The sequence below is a fragment of the Mesoplodon mirus genome (genome assembly GCF_964341445.2).
Source record: "Mesoplodon mirus genome assembly, chromosome: 9".
Classification (NCBI taxonomy): Eukaryota; Metazoa; Chordata; class Mammalia; order Artiodactyla; family Ziphiidae; genus Mesoplodon; species Mesoplodon mirus.
Genome location: NC_138985.1, coordinates 108,945,532 through 108,970,459, shown reverse-complemented (window position 1 = coordinate 108,970,459; position 24,928 = coordinate 108,945,532). Strand labels below are relative to the sequence as shown.

Below are 24,928 nucleotides of genomic sequence, written 5' to 3'. Positions count from 1 at the left end.
AGAGGAACATTTCTTACTTAAGATTTCCAGTAACTTGGCCCCTGGGATAATGTCACTTCCCCCTCAAGCCCAGTCCCCACCTGGCCTTCCAGGCTAGGTGGGAGGCTTTCCGCATGGACCCCTCTTCCCTGCCTGACACCCCCAGCCTTCTCCTCCACACAGCACCGTCCTCACAGCCCCTGTGACCTGCACCGACCTCTTCCCTCTGCAAACAGGGTCCGCACAGCCCCACGGGAATGTGGCGTCTCTGCTCTCACTGGTCCAGTCCCCGAGTGGTTTCTGGTGGTCGTCTGAACCTTTAAAGAGCCATGGGCACTACTCACCAGACGCTGTTCTAAGCCCTTCACATCTATTAATTCGCTTTACAGGTGAAAAACCACAGCACAGAGAGACTAAGTTGCCCGAGGTCACATGCTACACAGCGGCAGGACGAGAATTTGAACCTGGGCAGCCTTGCTCTGGAAATTCCTGCTCTTAGCTCTATGCCCTGTGCCCTGCAGCATGGGCGTCCTGCCTTCTAGCTAGATCATAATCTCCTGGAGGGTAGGTGTCCCGTCTTGAGCACCCACTGGTCTAGCAAATGGTTGGGCACGTGACACCCTAGAGCAAGCCCACTGTGACAGCTGACCGGAGCAGACTCTACCAGGCTGTGAGCTCAGCATGGGGCTGGGAAGCTAAGATTCTCTTCCTTTGCTTCCCCATGTCCGGGAACTCTGCCACGCATACTTACTTGTGTGGGAGCGGGGTGGCACTTGGGCACAGGTGTAGACGTGGCTGAAACGCCGACCTGAGGAGGTCAGGTACCAGTGCTGGATGGCGGGCTGGGGGTTGTACTCTGTGACCGCCACACCATTCACCGCTGTCATCATGAGCATGTTGATCACCTCGTTGGAGAGCTTGGTCCTCTCATCGGTCCTGATCCGGTTCATGGCACTGAATCCGCGCTCACAGCAGGAGGTGGAGACGGGCACACAGACCACCACTGCCACGAGCCTGCTGAGCAAGGGGAAGCGGCAGCCCTGGGCCAGGGCGTTCCTGCACAGCATGGAGAATGGCATGTTCTTGGCGATGGCTTTCAGGCCCAGCCACTCCTCCAGCAGTGCTTCCTCGCTGTATCCTGGGGGCAGTGAGAGTTCAAAATATCTGGCCAGGGCAAGAATATCATCATTCCCAAAGCCGGCCAGTTCCACCCCACTTGGCCAGGCCATGGCGTCAAACACCTCCATGTTCTTGAGCTGCGGGGGGCGGTCCACGTCAAACCTCTGCTGGAGGTATTGAGTCCCAGTCAGGATCATCCTCTCCCTGTCCGCCTGGAACCGCTGCTCTGCCATCTCCATTCTGTCCAAGAAGATGCCGTGGAGCCGCCCATCCCTGAAGCCGGCATTGAACTCTTCCTCTTTGGGTCCTGCCTGGTGACGGAGAGTCTCCAGTGCTACGTAGGCCCGTCCCAGCGTGGAGTTCACCTCCGTAATCAGCACGATCTCCTTCTGGCACACTTCGGACAAAGGCCTGTAGACGCTCAGGAAGTCCAAGAGGAAGTGGCAGAACTTGACGAAATGGAAGCCCTTCATCAGCTTCAGCATGCCTCTGGCCCTGTGCCCGACCTGGCCACCTGCTTCCGCCACGCTCTGGAGGTGCCTGGCCAGGGCGGGCCAGCTCACGATGAGCGCGTGCAGCGTGCGCCTCTTGCTGGCCACCCACCTGACAGCATTCAGGTCCTTCAGGCGGATGATTTCCTGCTCCAGGGGGGCCGCGCCTTCCTGCAGCTCATTCAGCCTTTTGTTCGAGGACTGATAGAACTTGAAGACAGTTCGGATGTGCCGGTCACACTTCTTGACCAGGTCGATGCCTCCACAGGCGTCAACCACGGCCAGGTGCAGCCGGTGGGCCACACAATGCACCGGCAGCAGCTGGGGGATGATCTCCTGCAGCTTCTCCACCAGACCTCCTCTGCAGCTCAGCATGGTTGAGCCGTCGGTTCCCAGGCCCACCACCCAGCCAGGCTTCCGGAAGGGGATGTCCAGTTCGTCCAGGGCAGAGATGATGGTCTCAAAGTATCCATCCACCGTCTCGCTGTAGAGTGGGGCCAGAGTGATGTAGGACTCCTTCACCTCCATTCCCTTAAAGTAGCGGATGTAAATACCCACACAGGACTGGTCGGAGGTGTCTGTGGCGCTGTCCAGCAACACGCTCACACACGGGGAGTTCCGGACGTCCTCAAGGATCTCCTTCTTCAGAGTCTCGGAGATGTATTTGATGAACTGAGTGCAGGCGGTGCGATTTCGGTACTTGCCCAAAATCATGGTCCCAGTGCTTTGGAGGAGTTGCAGGATCTTCTCAAAGTCGTTCAGGGGCCTCGAGTGGTACGCGATGGAATAGGCGGCGTTGAAAAAGTGCTCCATGTCAGCCATCAGGTCACTGGAGATCTCGGGGACGAGGGCGGCCTGCGGGGTGTCTTCCTTGACTTCCAGGGTGTTGACACAGAGCTTGTGTGCTTTGCTGACTTCATGGTACTTTAAAGTCTCCACTTTAAAAGGACCCGTGTAACCTCGGACTAACCGGGATGATCTGTCGTGGAGACTAGGTCTTTCTTTGCAAGCTGAGCAGAAGAGCTTGGTCTCTTTGGGGTCAATTACTAACCATGGGAACTGCCCAAACCATGACCTCTGAATTGAGCGGGGTCTGTAAGTCCTCTTGATTTTCCTCCGTCCATCTGCTTCTACTTCACAAAGTCTGGGATTGCAGGAGGAGGTGCACGTCTCCATGGCAGGAGCTGGGAGCAGTGCAGATTCTACAGCCGAGGCCTGTGTGTGTGCCTCTCTAACGGCCACCGTCGTCTTCTTCCCTTTGGAGCAAATCAAACTGTGTTCGGTTTTGCTGCCCAGAACTCTGCAGCCTCCTATCAGCTAAGACACCCCAATGCAATAAGTACCCCTTATGCAAAGCAGAGAAGATGAATGTGACCCACCTTTCTAGAAGTCAGCAGTGGCTTCTATTTAAACCCTTTCCCATTAGTTTCTCTGAAAGCCAGTCTGTCTCACCAAGGGTTGTCTGCTAATCCTTGTGGCTTCTTCAGCCAGCCTCCCCATCCCTATCCACATAGCTACCCTGAGATCATGTGACATCAGGTGCTAGTAAGCTTAATTAGCACCTTGGCCACAGATGCTGTTGGATGGTTTTAATCCTCTTTCGAGGCACCACAAAGAAATGAGGCTAAACATCCAAAAGTCTTCTCATGAGCCTTGGAAACAAGGGAGGCACAGAAGTGTACACAGTAGCTACTAGCCAGTAAGTTACTGACAGAGTTCCACGAACTGCTAACTCTCACAGACCAACAGTCCTGTCACTCAACACCAGAGGAGCGGGGAGAAGGCAGCAGAGGCTCCAGCCGTGGGTCACGGGGCTCCTCATGGCCAGCGTCCACTACGCGCTTCCCCCATCAGCTCTACCACAGTCTCCCCATTTCACTTCTGCTCATCAAAGCTCCTTATTTTTCCCAAACGGTCCCAGTTTCTCAGATTCTTCTACACTGTGAAGGCACAGTTAGTTTCTTATTCACGTTTTTCTACCAATACAGGGCCTGGTGCACAACAGCTCCAGCACGAGGATGGCGGAACGAGCACTGTGTGACTTGCCACAGCTGCCTGGGCCCCCGGACATACCCTTCAGAACCCAGCAGGTCAAGACCCACCTGGAGGACGGCCTTTCCCCCACTTCGGCCCGTCTGGGTCCTTGATCCAGGGTGCAGCTCTCCGCTCCAGTTTTGAGATCAAGTCTGGTTTGGCAGCAGCAGGCCCTGTTGCAGGGATGAAGAGTCACAGCGACATCACAGCTCTGGACTGTCAAGTCAAGCAGCCCATCTGAAAGGTCCAGGGAGGCCTCCGGGTGCATTTCCTCATAAAATCTTTCCAACCAGGGGCGCGATGAAAGCATACCCATCTAGGGTGCCAATTTAGTCTTAAAACCCAAAGAGGCACCGAATTAGGGTGTATCCCTTAGCTCCATGGCTCATCTATGGGAGCATGAGTCAGCTAAATGAACCTAGAGGGGAAAGGGTGAAAACAGGAAGAAATACAGAAGACAAAACAGAAGGAGAGAGGACAGGGATGATAAAGAAAGCCACATGAGGAGTGGGAGAGGGCCACCAACAACTGTCCCATGCATGTGCCCCTCAGCAACACCCACAGCTGGCCTTGGTGCAGGTGGCTAACTACACGGGGCACCTGAAAAGCCCCTTAACACTGTCTGCCACCTGCAGCGGAACCTGAAATCCGACTAGAAGAGATTCGTGTCTTTGGGTTAAGCACTGCCCTTTACTGAAAATATGAATAGTCTTCAGGGCTATGCGAAGAAATTGCTTTCTTGATTTAAAGTAAAATCCATTCATCTCTACTTACATGCTTTGTATGTATCTATGTGAATGGGTGCATAACCTTTCTTTGGAAAGACATATACAAGCCACTGGTAACTGTGGGCACTTCTGTGGAGGAGCTGAAGGACAAGGTAAAAGGGAGATTATTTTCACTATTCATCTTTGGATCATTCAAATATATTTATATGTTCATGTGTGTGTATGTATCCACATATTTACTACTAATAAAAACATAATACATTATCAATCTGTGGTAGATTGAACACTTATTCATCTTCAAACATCTCTAAAATGAGGGCAAAGGGATAATAATAAAAAGAAGCGTAAGCCCAAGAGAAACATTGTACTAGAAATGTTAACACATTTTTACAAGAAGGAAAGGAGATAAAAGAGAAGAACTAACAGAGCTGGACACCAAATGCCAGCAGAGCAGGTAATAAGGAGAAAGAAGTGAACCTGACCCCAGAATCCCCAAAAGAGCCAGGACCTGGAGGCACCAGGTGCAGCAGAAGGTGGTGGGTAAGGAGAGACCGGTTCAAGGCCAGGTCCGCTCACCTATTCCAGGAAGCCAGAAAATACCACCACCCTCCCCCAAGGAGGAGAGAGAGGTTGGTCTACAGAAAAACTTAACCAGAAAGGTTCTGGGCCCTGGGATGGTGGGGTGAGTGAAAGATGAAGGAGAAGAGCTGCCATGCAAACAGATGAAGACAGTCTACAGACCAGAAGCTGTGTTACCCAGCTCCAAGAACACCAGCTTGGTGTACAGCCAAGCAGGAGACCAGAAGTTTTCTTTGGAGAAATGGAATTGCCCCTCCCCAACCCTCCTCCCCAAAAGACCTACGGATCCAGACTTTGCCGAGCTCTTCAATGAAACATCCAGGTTCACAGCTGGTCACCCTACAATGTAACCTACCCCTTGAGTCCCAGGCATGCACACAGAGCTTCCAGCCAGTTTTTAAGGCTTTACTCTTAAATGTGAATGAACCTAAAGATATTTACTTAAGACAAACTGCTAACAAGTAGGAAAAAGGATTGAAGGAACTAGAGATACTGCAGGAAGCAAAACAAAATTTCAACCCCCTCCCCTCAAAACTAGAACATTCCCACAGAGAAAAGTCATGATAGTTATCCATGAAAAGAGCAATAAGGGCTCTTAGTTTAAAATATGACAGAAAAAAATGTTTTAAATTAAATAGGATTGTTAGAAAATAAAACGGAGGAAATCTCCAGGAAAGTAGAACAGAAAAGACAGAAACAGGAAATAGGAGAAAAAGAAAAAAATAAAACAAAACCAGAGGCTTAATTTAAGAAGTCTAATATCTAACTAATAGGACTTTTTGGAAGAAAGAAAAGAGAAAATATAAAGGAAGAAATAATACAAGAATGTTTCCCCAAAATGGAAACTGTGAGTTTCCACGTGGAAGGGAAGCACCAGATATCCAGAACAAAAGATGAAAAAAACATCCGTATCATTAAGCACTGAATACTTCAAAACACTGGAATAGGTCTTAAAACTTTTCAGAGTGTTAAAACAGGCTGCATTCAAAGATTTAGGAATAAAAATGTATTTAAACTTCTCAACAGCCCCTGTAAAACCTAAAAGCAATGCTTTCAAAATGCTGAGGAAAGTCATTTCCAACCTGGAATTCTATACCCAAACCAAATTATCAATTATCAATTCTGAGAGCAGAATAAGGGCATTTTCAGATATACAGTCTTTAAAAAACTTCCTCCTATGAACCCTTTCTTAGGAAGTTACTGAAGGATGTGCTCCAACAAAATGAAGATATAAACCGAAAAGAACCAATAGATCCAGGAAATAGGAGAGAGACGAAGGAAAGTCTAAGCCCACAGCTGTGCAGCAGGCCTAAAGTAGAACTAGTTTAGATAGAGCAGAGGAATGGAAGACCCAGTGAACAGAAGTTTCCAGAAAAAAAAGTGAAACCGATAGGTCACAGGATGTTTGATCATGTGGAAAAGACTCTTCAAAGGAGTTATATAATAAATACCATGGAGAGTTTGAGAAGAACTGGTGATAGTACAGAAAACTAGCAAAGTAAAAAAATAAGAAAAAATTTCAATTCCTGGGGGGAAAAATCCTACAACAAAGGAAACATCATCATAATATGTCACTTTGATTAGAAGTAAATAATACATAATCATAATTAGGCAAATAATTTATATTGAATTAACCAAAAAAGTATGATATACCTGTTCTGACAGGATGGAGGGAAGAGAAGTGGGGGTCTGGGGTGATGTAAGAGGGCCATATCTTCATCCTCCACAGTAGGAATCAATAGATAATATCTAAAATCAATAAATCAGGAATAGCAATAAACATATGCAACAGGATATTAAAATGTGATTCTGTCTGCCTGTTTTGGCTGAAGGCCCCCCAAAATAGGAGCCAACTCTCCCCCATTCCAAAGCTAGACCACCGAAGCCAACTTGGAAAGAGTGGCTGACACACTGGGCTGTAACCCAAGCACTTGCCACTAAGAGGGAGTCAAAGCACTGGGAGTGAGGAGGTCAGGAAGCTGGATATTAGAGATGCTTTGGAAAGAGCTGTCAAGTGTACTGTGAGCCATCCACACCACCATGGGGAGGGGTGGGGTGGACTGGGCTACTTTCCTCTGACCTTAAGCCTAATGGGAATGACATCCTGACCTGTATTTCCTGGAGCTGTGGGGCTGCTCAGGAATCCAGGCCTGGAAAATACTAAAGGCATAAACTGACCGATGGTTCCTTGGTGGTGGCCATGTTGGGAAGAGCCTACATTCACAGGGCTTGTCAGAGCAAAGGATATATAAGTGTTTTCCATGGTCCAGATGTGAGCCCTGGAGGGAAAGAGAAGAGGCCCAGAGCCACTTAAAGGGACCGCCCCTGTCTGCCTATTGGTGATGCTCCCCTAAGGAGCCCCTATGGGGCAGACTGCCAAAGCAGACACTACCCACTGTAGTGAGAGATCTCCAGTAACGGGGGTTTGGGGGAGTGCAGAACCCACAGACACACTTGGAGAATCAGCTTTCAATTATCCCAGCTACATGTAACTGGTATCAGATTACATGGATGTAATTCTTGTACGTCTCCTCCCCACCTACACACCACCATTCCCAGCCAGGATGGAGGAGAAATCCTGGGACAAGCTGGGAGGTAGGAGGAGAACTTCTTTCTTCCTGTCACAAGATTCCAGATTCTAGACCTAAAGCAGGTTGAGGTGGGAGAGGCAAGAAACTTCCGCTTTAAATGAAGTCTAGATTTTTAACCACGACACAAGGACTGGACTTTTGTTTCCTAATTTTTTTTTTTGGTCAATTTTTGATATCATTTAAAACCTATAGAAAAGTTTTAATAATAAAACAAGGAACTCCAATCATTTGTATTTTGTTCCACTTTTGCTTTATCATGCCCATGTGCCCTCTCTCCCTCCTTCCTTTTCCTCTCTATATATGTATAATATATAAATACATATATATGTATATGTGCAGGCTGCGCACTGGAGTTACCTGGGAAGCTTTAAAATATATAAGTAATATATATATATATATATATATATATATATATATATATAATATTTTTTGGACCATTTGAGGCTAAATTGTTTTCATTCCTCCCTTTATCCCTAAATACTTCTGTGTGTATTACTCAAGAAAAAAGACATTCTCTTAACCGGGTTTGCAAAATTCTAACACGAGCTCCATGACCCCAACCCTTGCCTAATCCCTGCCCCTTGGAGTGTGACTGAAATGTGTGAACTGATATCACACCCATAATTACGTTACATAGCAAAAGAGATGTTGTCTGGGTGATTACTTAATGTAATCACACTAGCCGTTTAAAAGCAGAGGAAGTCAGAGAATCAAAACACCAAAAAAATTCAATGTATTATTGCTGGCCTAAGGATGGAGAAGGCCATGTGGAAAGGACCTGGGAGCAGGCCCTAGGAGCTGAGAATGGTCGGCAGCCAGAAAGAAAATGGGGACCTCAGTCCTACAACCACAAGGAACTTGATTCTGCCAACAACTCAACAACCCAGTGATTCAATCCAGAGCCTCCTGATAAGAGGCCAGTCTGGCACACTTAATTTCAGCCATGTTAGACCCTAAGCAAAGAACCCAGCTAAGCCCACCTGGACTTCTGAATTTCAGAACTGTGAGATAATAAATGGGTGTTTTTTAGCCACTAAATTTGTGATAATTTGTTATGTGGCAACTGAAAACTAATATATCTTATATAGTCAAAGTATAATGATCAAAATCAGAAAAGTTAACATTGATATAACACTATAATTTAATCCACCATACTGTTTTCCACAGTGACTTACCATTTTATATTCCCACCAACAGGGCATAAAGGTTCTATCCTCAGCAATAGTTGCTGTTTTCTATTTTTTTGATAGTAGGCATCCTTATGGGTGTGAGGTGGTATCTTATTGTAGTATTGATTTACGTATCCCTAATGATTGTGATAGAGTATCTTTTCATATGCTTATTGGCCATTTGTACATCTTCTTTGAAGAAATGCCTATTCAAGTCCTTTGTACATTTTTAAATCAGGTCTTTTGTTGTTGCTGAGTTTTAGGAGTTCTTTATATATTCTGGATAGGAAACCCTTATCTGATATATGATTTGCAAATACTTTCTCCCATTCTGTATGTTGCCTTTTTATTATATTTATATGTATGTCTTTTTTTTTTTTTTTTTTTTGCTGTACGCGGGCCTCTCAGTGTTGTGGCCTCTCCTGTTGCGGAGCACAGGCTCTGGACGTGCAGGCTCAGCGGCCATGGCTCACGGGCCCAGCCACTCCATGGCACGTGGGATCTTCCCGGACCGGGGCACGAACCCGTGTCCCCTGCATCGGCAGGCGGACTCTCAACCACTGCGCCACCAGGGAAGCCCCATGTACGTCTTTTGATGCACAAAATTTTACAATTTTCATGAAGCCCAACTTGTCTATTTTTGCCTTTCTTGCCTGTGCCTCTTAGTCCATCTAGCTAAAGGTTTGTCAATTTTGTTGATCTTTTCAAAGAACCAACTTTTGGTTCCATTGATTTTTCTCTAGTTTTTCTATTCTCTATTTATCTCTGCTCTCATCTTTATCATTTCCTTCCTTCTGCTAGCTTTGGGTTTAGTTTATTCTTCTTTTTCTAGTTCCTTAAGTTGTAAAGTTAAGTTGTTGATTTGAGATCTTGTTTTTTTTTTAGTAAATTTATTTATTTTTATTTATTTATTATTTTTGGCTGTGTTGGGTCTTCATTGCTGTGTGCAGGGTTTCTCTAGTTGATTCACTTCTCTCTTGCTGCTTCCACGATTCTGTCTTTGAAATTCTGATTATAGTGTGTCTCAGTGTGGGTGTCTGAATTCATCTTAACTGGAGTTTGTTGAGCTTCTTGGATGTCTATATTCATGTCTTTGATCAAATTTGTAGAGATTTTAGCCATTATGTCTTTCCCTTTTTCTCTCTCTTTTCCCTCTGGGACTCCCACAATGTGTATGCTGGTCCACTTGATGGTTTCCCACATGTCCCTTGGGCTCTGTTCACTTTTCTTTGACCTTTTTTGTTTCTGTTTCACAGGCTCCATAATTTCCATTGTCCTATCTTCAAGCTTGCTGATTCTTTATTCTGCCTGCTCAAATGTTTTTGTATTCCTCTAGTTAATTTTTCATTTCAGTTATTGTAGTTTTCAGCTCTCAGTCTTCTTTCTAGATCCTTCTTAGGTTTTCTCTCTTTATTTATATTTCCATTTTATTCATATATTGCTGTCTTGGCTTTCTCCACATCTTTCTAAATTTCTTTGAGCATTTTTAAGACAGTTGTTTTAAAGTATTTATCTAGTATACCTGCCATCAGGTCTTCTTCAGGGACAGTTTTTATTGATTTAGTTTCTTCCTTTGAATGGGTCATACTCTCCTATTTCTTTGTATGCCTTGTGATTTTTTGTTGAACACTGGATATCTGAATCTAATAATGTGGTAACTCTGGAAATCAGATTCTCCCCGATCCCCAAGGTTTGCTGTTTTTATTGTTTTCGATTATTGTTATTATTTTAACATTTTTAATCATTATAGGCTATCTCTGTGCCAAGGATCAGCCTGAGGTGTAAGCTTAAAGTCTTCTCAGATCTTTTGGAGTCTTTCCTTGGGTATGCAAAATCACTTTCTAATTTTCCTCCTATATGTTTTTGAATGTCCTAGTCTTTAATGTCTGGTTTTCAAAAGGGGGAAAAGAGAAGAATTCAGAGGAGGGGGAGGAACTTGCAAAAATGGGGGAGGTGCAACAACACTGGCTGCTTACTTCTTTGTCTGCACCTCTGTGATGAGAAGCAGAGATCGGTGATCAGAGCACTGATCCCTGATACTTAGAGGACAGCATCCTTTTTGCCCACCCTAATTCCTGCAATCTGTGTGCAAGCCGCTCCAGGAACATGGCGCAGCATGGTACAGCTGCCTGCACCATTGTAGGGGTGGGAGATGGGCAGCTGCTAATGTGTTAAGAGCTGAAATTGACCAAACTTAACCACAACTTACTTTCCAACTCTCCTCCTGTAAGTTGCAAGCCTTTGACAGATTCCAGAGTTCCAAAATAGTTACATCAGACAGATTCTACCAGTGTAACTGTTGTCTAGGTGAGGAGACAGATGCCTGGTGCTCCACCATCTTCCCAGAGTCCTCCTCCTAATCAGGAAATTTTTGAAGAGTACTGGACTGGACATTTTATTAATTTTATTAATTGAAATTAATGTGACTAAAAAGTGACTGGAGGACTTTCTGTTTACCTGAGTGTGACAAGTCAGGCGCCCTGCCCCAGGTTTCACCCTGTAAAGAGAAACCAGAATGGAGGCCACAATTTGAACAGACCCCTGGACCAAACACTCATAATCACATAACCAAATCTTAATCTGTCCTGATTTCCTCAAAATGCTGACTCTGGTCTTAAGCAAAATTTAAGTTTCCTTCATGTCAGTGTGACCTTACAGCTTCCAAGCCAATCAGCTACACACAAGAAAAGGTACACAGTGCTATGACCCTAAAGAGAATATAATCACAATTAAAAAACAATGTACTTCTTCATTCATGCTTTACAAATTGAGCTTTAACTGCTGAGAGCCAAGTTTTTAACCACTTTGGGTTTGAAGTCTCCCAGTTCATGAACAGTTTGTTTCTTGCTCAATAAAATATTCATATCAAGTAAAGCTCTTTGAATTTTCTTTTGGCAATCCAAAGGGTGAGAAAGAAAGAAAATCCCCAAAGAGTTGCTCCAAACAAGTGGTGATGGAAAAGAATGAAGCTGTTTTATGACTAAATACTACTGAAGTTCATGCTTTTAAAAATAATGTCTACATGTGTTACTCAGAAATAATGAAACAAGTTACTGGAAGAAACAGCTAAAAAATTTTGGGGAGGAGGACTTGGCAACAGAGAATGGTAGGACAGGGAACTGTCATTTTTTGTTATATGTCTTATGAGAACTACTTTGATTAAAGAAACATAATTATGAAGAAATATTTTTAAAGATTTACTGAAAACATACGTGATACTGAGTATCTCTGGATGTGTTTGCCTAAGTTATATTACCCTGGGGATTGGTCACCTTTGATTGCCCCTAGCACCACCACACTGGCCCCAGAAGTGCTGTACCCCAATCACACCTCTCTGAAGCTATGGCTGAAATGTTGCCAGAAACCTTTTCTTCTTGTTCTCTTCAGAACAAGTGAAACAGAAGGGAATTTTCAAACAGATTTTCCTATGTCTTAGTAATGGAAAAGTGACTAAAAAGACATAACTATAGCACGGCCATACACACACACACACACACACACACACACACACACACACTCTCTCTCTCTCTCTCTCTCTCCATAAAAGCCCATAAAGATGGCTTGGCCTACAAAGACAGATTCTGATCCTTCCAGGCTAAATTCAGCCCAAGGTTGGCAGGCCTGCCAATGAATCAGTTTGGAGACGGTCACTCTGGCACCTTGCCTTGGTTCTTCTCTCTCTAGCTCAGCACGGCCCCCACTTGGAGGCCGTATATGGCTCACCATATAGCAGCTGGCCTCCTAGACATCATATGAGCCATTCTAACTCCTGTTCATCTCACTGAGGGCTCTCCCGCTTAGTTTTGCTTTCCACTTAGTGACATGACTTCTTCCCCCAGCTATGTGAGGTCTAGCTGTAGTTGATGACCTCACATGGAGAAAAGACACTGCCCACCTGAAGTGAGTGACCTGCCACTCAGCAAATGATGACACCTTTCCTAGTAAAAACGAGGGTTACCACATAGTCCCTATATTGGCTTTTCTGTTTCTGACAAATATTAGTTTCTTAACAGTGGAATGTAACTGAGTTTTCTTTTTTTGCAGGGGAAGAAAGAGACATCACCAAATATGGCCAAAGTTTGAAACCAGAATTTAAAGTACAGAAATAAAAGAACAGTTGGAACTCTACAGAGTGATAAATAGTTCTGAGCAAAAGCAAGTCCACAAAAGTAGAGGTTGACACAGGAAAGCATTAAAAACAACATAAACCTCTTCTTTTCTCCATAATCAAAATGACTGTCCTCTGCAAGTTCAGCCCTATTGATAAGAGAGCTGGTGAGGCCAAGGAGGCTGTTGACAGGTAAGTGGACCTAACCTGGAAACTACCATCAGTTGAAAAGCTTTAGTCGACGCAATTTAACTGCCACACAACCGACAAATTAATATTAAATTTGACTGCATCAAATTGAGACTGTCATTTTAAAAGCAGGTACAATAATTATAAAACCTAAAAGAACAAATCTACTAGTTGTAAATCCTAATAAGAGCAATGGAAGAATTAGCTGGGTTTCCTCAAATGATAAGAGCAAAAGGAAATCAACGGCATGAATGTGCTGCAATGTAGCGTGATGACCACCAGACCACAAAGACCCATGACCTGACCTGAGCTGGGCTGAAGCAACCACAGCCTCTCACCCCAGGGCATCAGCCCCTTTCTGCATCTCAGTTCTCGTGGAGGCGGAGGCAAGAGCACTAACAGTGACCTACAGGGACGGTCTGAGACAGCCAGACCAACTACTAACCCTCTTGCTAGGGGGACTGGGGATAGGAGTGGAGACTTCTAAAAAATTCTAATACTGCTTGAATTTTTAAATAATCTTTTATTATCCTTGGTGCTATTGTTATTTTAATATTAACAATGATTAGCACAAATCTTGAAACTAAAAGAACTGGAGTCCAATTGGTAATAAACATATACAAAGCAGGAATTTTAGCCGAGTCCAATGCACATGCAATGGGTGGAATAGTAAGAATTTCAGTTTAGCCATTTTCCAGCTAAATGGGTTGGATTCTCAAAGCTGTTGGGCTGTTTTCTCACCTGAAAATACTACTACTACCTGCTTTACAGGTTTCGTTTAAGGATTAGAGAGCAGATATGCAAGACACTCAACATAGCCTTTGGTAGGTGTTCAGTCAACAGCAAAAGCGCCTATTATTATTTCCAGACATAAGAATAAAAGAAAACATAAAGGCTTCCTGTAACACCCAATATAAGCAGATCACAGTACTTCAATTAAAAGATAATAAATGTTAAAAATGGATGCGAGTGGACTTCCCTAGTGTTCCAGTGGTTAAGAATCCGCCTTCCAATGCAGGGGATGCAGGTTCGATCCCTGGTCAGGGAACTAAGATCCCACGTACCGCGGGGCAACTAAGCCCGCGCACCTCAACTACTGAGCCCACGCACTCTGGAGTCCGTGTGCCACAACTAGAGAGCCTGTGCGCTGCAACTACTGAGCCCACACGCCACAACTAGAGAGCTCGCATGCCACAACTACAGAGCCCACATGCTCTGCAGCCCACGGCCACGACTAGAGAGCCCACACACTGCAACTACTGAGCCCGTGTGCTCTGGAGCCTGTGCACCACAACTAGAGAGCCTGTGAGCTGCAACTACTGAGCCCATGTGCCACAACTAGAAAGCCCACGTGCCGCGACTACAGAGCCCACGCACTTTGGAGCCCGCAGCCACAACTAAAGAGCCCACACACTGCAACTACTGAGCCCGCGTGCTCTGGAGCCCCTGCGCCACAACTAGAGAGCCTGTGTACTGCAACTACTGAGCTTGCGCCGCCCCAATTAGAGAGAAGCCTGTGTGCTGCAACAAAGAGCTCGCCTGCCACAATGAAAGACCCACGTGCCGCAACTAAGACTCGATGCAGCCCAAATAAATAAATAGGAAGGAAGGAAATTAAATAAAAAAAAACAAACCAAACAAACAAAAAGAGATATAAAAATTGGATGGGAGATTTTTTTTTAAAAGGCTAATAGAACTTTTCTTGGCTGCAAGAATTATGATGAGGTTTTCTTTTCCAAAAATTGAGGTCACTCCAAGGAGAAGTTCTATTTACAAAAAATAATTAAAAGATAATGCCAAATAATATTAGACTTTCAATTTTTAAAATACTTGTCACAGGAGGATAAAGTATTGGAGGAAAAAAACCTTGTCAAAGCAAAAATAATAATTAGGTCCACTATATTTCAACACTGTTTTACATCCCAATTATCAGCTTGAGGCCCTTTAAAAGGTTATTTTTAAACATACAAATCCTTTACGTTTGGCCCCAGTTATATCCTCAAGGCTCCTTAAAACGCTTTTATATCTCAAGCATGAAAAATCATCTCAACTGGAGGACAGGTGAAGGATAAAAGCTGCAGACCTAATTAAAGTAGCGAGAAGGACTCACACACACGCAATTCCGTCCCTAGACCCCTGTACCCATTTTAGTTCCACGGACAACTGAAGAGGACAGCCCCATCCTCTGTAAAGCCTTCCCTGACTCCTGCCCTCAACCCTCAAGCAAAATTAGTTACCCCTCCCGTGATTATACTTATTGTTCATCCAAACAACACTTAACTGAGGCTGAACTGTCCCTTAACTTCCCCAGTTAGTTAAGATTTCCCCACTTCCTAACATACAGAAGTTAAAAAGAAAATGCTGCTGTCTGGCTGAACAGTCCAAGTCAGGCCCAGGATGTGGGAGACACACTGTTACACCACTATCACCCACCACTCTCCCCATGACTTCCCACAGGGGTCCAAAGGGCAGAGGGCATCACTGCCGCTCACTCCTTCAAAGGAGAACCAACCTCTTGTAAGTGGGTATGTATTTCTTAAAAACAAATTTCCCTCTCGCTCTTTCTCTATTTTTATTTATTTATTTATTTTTGGCCGTGCCACATGGCATGTGTGATCCTAGTCCCCCAACCAGGGATCAAAGCTGGGCCCCCTGTACTGGAAGTGTGGAGTCTTAACCACTGGACCACCAGGGAGGTGCCTCTCTCTCTTTTAAACACTGTCAGTGGTAGTGATGCTCTCTGAAGGTGCACTTGGTACAAGTGCCCCGGCCCAGAACACGATTACAGCACCTCTCTCCTCATAAAAGAAACAATTTTTCACAGGCTTTCTGAATGTTTGGGGAGCCATTTAAAAATTGTGAACAGTGATAAAAACAAGTAGTATATAGGTCAGGTATGTTCAGAAAATAATCCATATCTCAGCTGCACATGAAAGGGCAGTGTGTAAGCTGGGGATATGACATCAGGTAAGCCACAAATACCCCAATTTCCTATTCTGTAGAAGTCACAATATAGGTCGCTGTGGGAATTCCTAAGTTATGTACAGCAGCCTGTTCTGCAAGGTTTCTGTTACAATATATGCTAGTAAAAAAAATAATAAATAACAGCTGTATAAGATGAAAAGTTGTCTTTTTGGTGCCACATGAAAATCCTGGGTGTCTGATGGAAAAAGGAGGCAAAGAGAAGAACAAGAAGCAGATGCAGGAGAGGAGCCTCTTCTGGGAAGGTAATGAACAGCACATGCTGTTCTTCATTCTCCAGCGCCTATAACCTAGCGACACCCAGGCCGAGACCGCCCACCATGCTGGACCCTGATGAAGCAGCCGTGGCACAAAGTAGAGGGCGGAATCCAGGAATCCTCCCAGAGGCCCCTTCTTGCCTCCCTGCCTTTGCTCACGCTGTCCCCACCTCTGACACGTCCAGATGCCTGTCCCTGTGCACCTGGTTTCCAACTCAGTTAAAATATTTCATACTCTGTAAAGACTGTCCTTATCCCTCCCTCGGATGCCTGGCCAAATTAAGTCACTCTTTTCAGCAGCCCCAGGACACTTTTCCTGAATCTCTAATGGAGCTGGCGTTACTGCATAGTTTCTTGTTAAAGTGTCTGTCTCTCCCACAAACCTGCCAGCCCCTTGAAAGCAGGGACCGTGACTCGTTCACATCCATCCAGCACGTAGTAGGTACTCCATAATGTTTGGTGGAAGATGGATGATGGATGGGTGGATGAAGAGGAGATAAAGCACAGTATCCCAAAGCAGGGAGAGTTCTGAGACGCAAAGATATAAGCACTCTCTGCCTATGCACAGTTGAGAGGGCAGAAATGGGAAGACGATTACAAGCCACAGCTGCCCTCGTGGGTCCCCATGTCAAGTGACGGTGGCGAACAAAGGTCGACACGGATCTTTACCCAGGGATGCTGACAGCTCATAATTCATCCGCATCACGTCTCTGTACAGCTCCTTCTGCTGCTTGTCTAGCGTGCCCCACTCCTCCCGGGTGAAATACACCGCCACATCCTCAAACACCACGGGGACCTCCTCAAACAGCCCCTCTTCAGAAGGATCCTGCAACAAAGAGTAGCAGTCACTCAATACTCCTCTCACGTCAGACACCCAGCGGGATACTTCCGGGGTCCTGCTCAAGGCCTTTTTCTCCTGGGAAGCCTGCCAAGAGGCCCCGATGCACTCTGAGGAATTCATTTATCCACCAAAAGTCAAAGAAGCGAATGTGTGCGGCCCAGAATGAGCAGGTAAAAACCAAATGAACCTCAGGGTTATTCCAAAAGGAAGGAACGATCCTTCCTCTTCTTTCCTGGAAGGAAAGGAAAACGCACTGAGGAACAGGGGTCTTGCAGAGCCTCATGGCTGCACCCTGTCCTTTACAGCCCCAAGGGGCGCCTTCTACTCATCCACGACGGCAAAGGTGGCCAGCTGCCTCTAGAAGCCCCTGCTAAGGTTCCCCACCAGGATGGGAAGGAAGAAGCAGTGAAAAAGAACTAAAGATGCTCATATTCAGTGACTAGGTTAACACACACCTTACTGCTAAAGGAATTCAGATTATAAAAGGTTAGACCTGTTTATTAGCTTCTGATACTAAAAATTAGAAGGAACATGAACATGCAGGGAAATGAGCTTTGTCACTTTTCTGGATTCCATAAGAATTCGAGCTTACTAACTTTATGCATGATGGTTAGGCACGCGGAACGTCTGAGCTCTTCTCAGCGGAATACTGGAGGGGCTGCTCAAAATGATTTGTAGCAAAATCCCGCTTACGTGCAAGAGTTGAGAAAAGGGGCCAGATCTGGTTACTCAAAGATTCCAATTAATACAGTTTCTTTGCAGGCCAATTTTCCAAAGAATTAGAAAACAAACCTATTTTATTTTACAAATTAAACCTGAGGTGAGAACTAGAGTCTGTGAGGGTCCACCAGCGCTGCAGGGAGTAGAAGGAAAGCACTGGGCTGGCGGTCAAGGGCTCTGGGGGGAGGTCACTGCCACAAGAGCCCTTGTTCTCTGGCTGCGTCACTCCCCCCTAAGTCTTAGTTGTTCCCCAACAAGATGAGTTTAACTAGGTTTGCTCCACCCACCTCAGAGCAGCATTAAAAACATTACATAAAAGAACATGTCTGAAGAAACTGCAGTGTTTAAAAGTGCTACATGATTTTGAAGTTAACGTTGAAAAAATTTTTTTACATTGATTATTTAAGAGCTCTGTGGCTGTTTTGTGGCTGTGGATTATTTCTTGAGTTCTGTGGTCATTCTGGATTCTGGATAAAGATTACCGTTCTGGATTTAGGTGTTCTCTTTATATCAGAAGTTAGAATATTCTGGTCCACTAATTATGCTTTGTTATCTGCCACAAGGAGATGATGATAGTAGGGCTCTTGTCATAAATAGAGGAGATAACACACGTAAGGCACTTCAAACAACACCTAGCACGTTATGAGCATGTCAGCTTACGGTAACATTATACCGAATCCTTCCCCTTGGGCAATCATTATAAACATATTACCTGGCCACGGGGTTCAGCAGAGTCGTGACACAAAATGGTAACGTCTGGGGAGCTGCGGATGTCATCAGCAATTTCTTTTTGCCTGAAATCGGGAATGCAGTCTAGGTACAATGCAGGCATTGCTCCACTCCCTCCAGGGGCCTCCAGTGCAGCTCCTGAGCTGGGCAGGAGCTGGGCCATGTTATCGTAGACCCCCAGAGGCCCCGGGGGGTAAAATATGGGATAATCTGCAGTGAAGAGGTGCCCCGGACTGGCCAGTACCTCTCTAGACACATCGCGGATGCTCCGGAAACGGGCTGCCCAGCTGGGGTCCCGAGCTGCCAGGGCCTTGACACAGAGCACGTGGGCCTTGCTCTTGGCGTGGTATTTGAGAGTCTCCACCTTGAATGGTCCTGTGTAACCTTCTATTAACCTTGACCGCTTGTCTCTGACGGACGGGTACTCCCGGCAAGCAGAGCAAAAGAGAGCCGTCCGCTCCTCATTCACGACCAACCACGGGAACTGCGCAAACCATGACTTCTGGATGGACCGGGGCCTCAACGGTTTTCTGCTTCTTCCTGTGCAGTCTCCCTGGATGCTGCCAACCTCTGAGCTGAAATGGGAAGGACAAGCTTTCTTCTGAGGAGGCAGGTAGAGTCCAGCTTCTCTGGCAGGACTTTGCATGTCCATTTCTTCTATGAAGCCCATCTTGCTTTTTCCTTTAGAAAAAAGAAACAAATGGCATTTTCTCTGAAATCCTATAGGTCGAGTCACTGCAACTCACAGAGGTGCTTAGATCTATGGACCGTGAAAGCTGGAACCACACCCACAAAGTGACAGCCTGCACCCGTGTTCTCTTCTCTCCAGCCCCCAACCCCCAGGCCCACCTTGCCTAACACAGAAGAAACCAAACGGGCTTTAAGAAAACAGGTTTTTTTTTAATATAAAGGACAGATATACCTGGCCAAAAAGAGATCTCTGTAATTTGATCTCTGCAACCTAAAACAGTGGCACAATCTTCCGGAGAGCAGACTTATTTATGGATGAGAACACTGAACTAAGAGAAGGTAGGGTTAAAAAGGTAATTAAAGCAAACAATGCAGCTGCACACTTGGCAGGAATCCCCCTCCTTGGTACCCCTGCCAGACAGGCACCTGCACTTTGCTCATGTACCTTTAGAGCAAGAGAGCAACCTACCTTCCGGGCAGACAGTTTGGTCCCCAGAGTTTTCCTTGAGCTGCAATCCACCTCTGAGTACCTTCCCCTCAGGAGTGCTACTTCAGCCCTCTCCCACACCACAACCCTTCCAGGAAGTGAAAAATCCCATGACGTCACTAAGACTTTTCTTCTTTAAGCTAAACCAGCAGTTTCTTTATTCACTCCTTGGTTGAAATGCAGCTTAGACAACTCTAACTCCTCTGGAGCCATTTATTATGCACCAACAAGTTCAGATGCCCAGTGGGCAGGGACTCAACAGTATTTGCTCCGGGCCAATGGACCAGTCAGTCTACGAAACTGCAGCCAACCACGGAAGCACAAAGCTACGAGTAAAGAGTCAACAGGCTCAAAGTTAAGAGCCAAGCACAGGAAGAACAAACCAAAACAAATTCGTATCTGTGAAGTCTAGGGCTCCTTGTGGTCCATCTGAGATAAATCACAAGGGAGAACAAACGTCCGCAATTCGATTCATCGGGAAACCTGTTCCACCTCCCTTTTCTCCTGTAGAAGGGGCTGGGTTAATGCGGTCATCTTACACAGTGACAGAGGCCATCTGGCCTGGCTCTGGGCAAGCCAATCCCTGAACAGGACATGCTTATCAAAGGAGGAAAGCAAACATCAGTCCCTAGGATTCAGCAGCCATCTGTTTATTCACCCATTCATTGCATGATTGTCTACGACGCAACTACGTGCCAGGCATTGTTCTTGGTACTGGACTACAGTAGTAAGTAAGACCAAGTTATGCCTTCATGGAACCTAGAATATATAATTATATATAAATGTCTACTCTCAGGTAGAAATAAAATAAAGGGAGATGAGAGTTTGGAGCATGACATTGGGGGAGGTGTGTATATCATAGACGGGGTGACAGGTGGGGGAAGAACAGCATTCGTGTGTAATTGCTGGGGAACAGGGAGAGGCAGAGGATGAGACTGGAGCCTTGGGACCCAGCTTCCTGCTCCCTACCGCCAGCTAAGGACCCCTCCTCCCGGGCGTAGGTCCGCACTCACCTTGGTGGAGGCTCAAGAGGCTCCTCTGGCCCTGGACATTGGCTAGCCACTGCTCTGGCCCTCACTCAAATTTATAGAACAGCTCTGGGTTGGCAATAGTTGGTCCTGAGTCAGGAACAGAGAGATGCACTATGAGGTCGGATCCAGGTCACGCAGGCTAAAAAGGTATGAAAACTATTGGTCCAGAACAGAGGCTCAAACTCAAATGCTGAGGGGGACCAGACAATAATCTGAGGAAACCAGGCAGGGGTGGGAGGCTGTGGATCTGAACCCAGGTGTGGGGTGGCTACTCAACTCCAGGAGGGGCCGCCAGCTGAATACAGGGTCAGCATGGCCAGACCATCCCAGTTTCCAACAGAGGCCAGAAATCATATTTCTATGTGAAAATCCCCCCATGGCGAAATATTGACAACTTATTTAAATATTTTAAAGAAGCCAAAGAAAAGAGATGAAAGAAAGAAAAAAAAAAGGTGTAGGCCAAATCTGGCCCACAGCTGCTACTTTGCAACTTCTGGTTTAAAAGAATCATTGGTTTTCAAACCATTTTTAGTAGATGGTAAGAGCACAACCCCTCCATCCACACAGAGCTGAGACTGTTGCCCCCAGAACCCTGAGGGGTCAAGATGAAAAGAAGCAAAGAAAGGCATGGCGGATGGTCATCAAATTGAAATCCGAAAAGAGTACATATGCACGTACACACGATGAAATACAATCCTCTCTGTCCATGGTCTAGGAAGTCTACCCACAGAAGCAGAGAAAGGACATTCAGAAAATAGAAAAGATGAAAACTACCTACATGGGCACAAAGTTTCAAGTTGTTTTATTTCATTGAACCTCTGTGACAAGCCTGTGAAGAAAGAAACCAAGGCTTGAAAAGGCTAATGGGCTTGGTCCGTGCCACATGGCAGAGCTGGGACTGAGACCAGATTTCCAGGCTGCAGATCTGATGCTCGTTCCACCACCACCCACCACCTCCAATGTCCTCTGGGCACTGAAACAAAGTCCACCCTGCAGTGCCACAGTCCACAGGTGGGGCTGCCCTTCTGGCACGCTGGGATATTCTGAAGCATCCAGGTCTAGCCTTGACACGCCCAATTTCCCCACTTCTCTTGGCTAATTTAAGTGGAAAAGAGAAAGGGTGATGTGAGAATCCGTGTGCAGTTAAGTCAGATATGGGACTGAGTGGATAAACAGTATAAAGATGCCTGGAAAAAAATGGTCAGATTCCAGAAAATTCTCAAGTATGTCATAGTCAGACACGGTCGGGAATACTGACCTAGATTCAGGCAGTGGGGAGGTGAACAGGAGTCCATACCCAGTGGTGCCACCAGCTCGCCAGAACCACAGAGCTCCTTCTGTTGCTGACTCAGCAGCATCCACTCCTCCTGAAGCAAATACACTGTGATGTCATCAAACGTCACAGGAGCCTGCAAGGAAAAATGACACCAGCTAAGCACCAACTTCTTCCTTAGTCTTCCACACCTCAGCTCACAACCACCTGAGGACACCCCTACTCTGGGAACAGATCAGACTGGGGGAGGGGGCATTATCAATCTATGTACAAGACCTACACCGCATTACTCGCACCCCCTGGGTGCAAGTCACAGTGGGAATGAGACCCATTCTTCTAGGAACAGCCACACACTGAAATAGAAGTGTCATAAGGAAGGCCAGCTCTGGACTCTCACACTCCTCTCCCTGCACGTTCCTCACCAGCCTTCCCACGGGATCCATTACTTCTCAGCCAGTGCGTCAGCAACAACCAACAGCACTTCTTTTGCAAAATCTTCAACGTGGTAAATCCTCACTTAGGAAGATGTATCTGATTTCTGGAAGTAGTCAACCGTCACTGAGAACTATGTCTGTGGATGTGGTCAATTATCAAGACAGGCAAAGCTTTAGAGCTGAGAACTATATTCCACGGGGCTTATAAAGGAGCTCTCTCTGTCCCACCAAAAAAGGGCGAGGAAATTCAGAAAATGTTTCGGGGAGTTCTGGATTAAGATGGCAGATTGAACACATACACTGAATTTTGCTTCCTCCTGTGAGTTTAAAAAGACACTCTCCCCCTGAAAAAAACTCCAAACAAAGCACCCTCTAAGGACTTCCCTGGTGGTCCACTGGTTGAGAATCCGTCTTGCAATGCAGGGGACGCCGGTTCGATCCCTGATCAGGGAGCTAAGGTCCCACATGCCACGCAGCAACTAAGCCCGGGAGCTACAACTACTGAGCCTGCACACCACAACTGCGCACCGCAACGAAGAGCCCACACACCACAGCGAAAGATCCTGTGTGCCGCAACTAAGATCCGATGCAGCCAACAAATAAATAAATAAATGTTTTTAAAAATTGTTTAAAAAAAAAAAAAACCCGCTAGGATGGACAACACAACAAGGGGACAATAGCAATACAATTTTGTTAACTGAAAAGCAGATGAAAAAGTAATAACTGAGCAGATCCAAGAAAATCATACCCTCACCCAGCAGTGGGCAAATGGAGAAATAACCCCATTTACATTGCTAAATCCTCAAAAGACTCAGGATCTGGCAGCCCCAGGAACCTCTGGCCTGGGAGTGAACGCAGTGAGGCTAAAATAATAAGAATTTGGGGGAAGCTGTTCGGAACAAGTGCCTGCCCAGATCCCCTACACAGGCTCCAAGTTGGCAAGTCCCTCCCTTCCACACGCTCAGAGCTTCCAGTTAGAATTCTGGTTTTCCACTGTTAAGCGTCAGCAAACAACTGGACTACCAGACATCTGCGGAAAGGCTCTAACAGGTCTGATAGAGATCAAAACAGATAGGAGGTGAGCGAGGGTGAGGAGGAACTGAGGAAATGGAAGTGGGACATGGAGAAAAAAACCTTTAAAACACAAAACTATCATCAATAGCCTCAGAGAGGTAAGACATTGCAGCCATGAAAAAAGCGGTTATAAAAGAAATAATCGGAAAACAGAATCTGTTGCTGTTTACCCTTTTAAATTTCATACCACCACCATTTATCAGCTAGTCAAAGAAATAAAAAAACAAATAAAACTATCAACAAAAAGGAAATCCCTGGGTTTCCCTGGTGGCACAGTGGTTAAGAGTCTGCCTGCCAATGCAGGGGACACGGGTTCGTACCCCAGTCCGGGAGGATCCCGCATGCCACGGAGCGGCTGGGCCCGTGAGCCACGGCCGCTGAGCCTGCGCGTCTGGAGTCTGTGCTCTGCAACGGGAGAGGCCACAACAGTGAGAGGCCCACATACTGCAAAAAAAAAAAAAAAAAAAAAGGAAATCCCCGAACCCCCCAGAAAACAACATTTTGGGAAATAGCATCCTTGGAGTAAGTATAAGTCCTTCCAAAGTGACAACTCTGAAGGGGACACAGTCATTTCCATTTGTAACAAGTTCTAGTACGTTTGTTTAAAATTGCCTGTAATTTTATACTCAAACTTAAAGCACATGAAATATCTACTTTAACTTCAACACAGAAGCTTCCTGAGAAAAACAATACAGATAATTCTTATCAGTCACTATTGATTTGTATATTTTAAAATAAGTTGAGTATTTTTCTTACGAGTCAATATATGTTTACTGCAGAAAATTTAGACAATAAGCAGAAAAGATGTTTTAAGATCACCCACAATCTCCTTACTGAAAAACAACTACTATTGACATTTGGTATGTAACCTTCCAGTCTTTTGTCTATGAATATGTATAAATGAACAGTCTTAAAAACAAACATGGAATTGTACTGCCAACGTGTATGTGCCAATTGTATGCCAATGTGTATTTTAAATAACTATTTGCTCTCAGAGTGTCTTCCAAAGCAAAATGTGATTATAATTCCAGAAACCTGCTGCAGGATGGGCTCCCCTGAGAGCGGGCGGGTGGACAGGAAAGAGGCACACACAGGGCTTCCCTGGTGGCGCAGTGGTTGAGAGTCCGCCTGCCGATGCAGGGGACACGGGTTCGTGCCCCGGTCCGGGAAGATCCCACATGCCGTGGAGTGGCTGGGCCCGTGAGCCATGGCCGCTGAGCCTGCGCGTCTGGAGCCTGTGCTCCGCAACGGGAGAGGCTACAACAGTGAGAGGCCCGCGTACCGCAAAAAAAAAAAAAAAAAGAAAGAAAAAAGAGGTGCACACAACATATGGCCTAAGGAGAGCCAATGTGGGGAGGGGGCAAGAAAACCCTCGCGATTATACTGAAGGCAGATCCTAGCAGGATGACTGTATACCAGGACT

The 24,928-nt window shown here is 45.8% G+C and overlaps 1 protein-coding gene across 1 annotated transcript in view; it reads right to left on the bottom strand.

Annotated features, from left to right (window-relative positions):
* The window catches only part of ZNF862 (zinc finger protein 862), a 69,230-nt gene that overhangs the window by 4,389 nt on the left and 39,913 nt on the right, over positions 1 to 24,928 (bottom strand). The window contains 5 exon segments of the mRNA XM_082632269.1: positions 731 to 2,845; positions 3,692 to 3,796; positions 16,896 to 17,052; positions 18,500 to 19,197; positions 21,983 to 22,133. Of these exon segments, the coding sequence (XP_082488395.1) occupies positions 731 to 2,845; positions 3,692 to 3,796; positions 16,896 to 17,052; positions 18,500 to 19,197; positions 21,983 to 22,133 (3,226 nt within the window).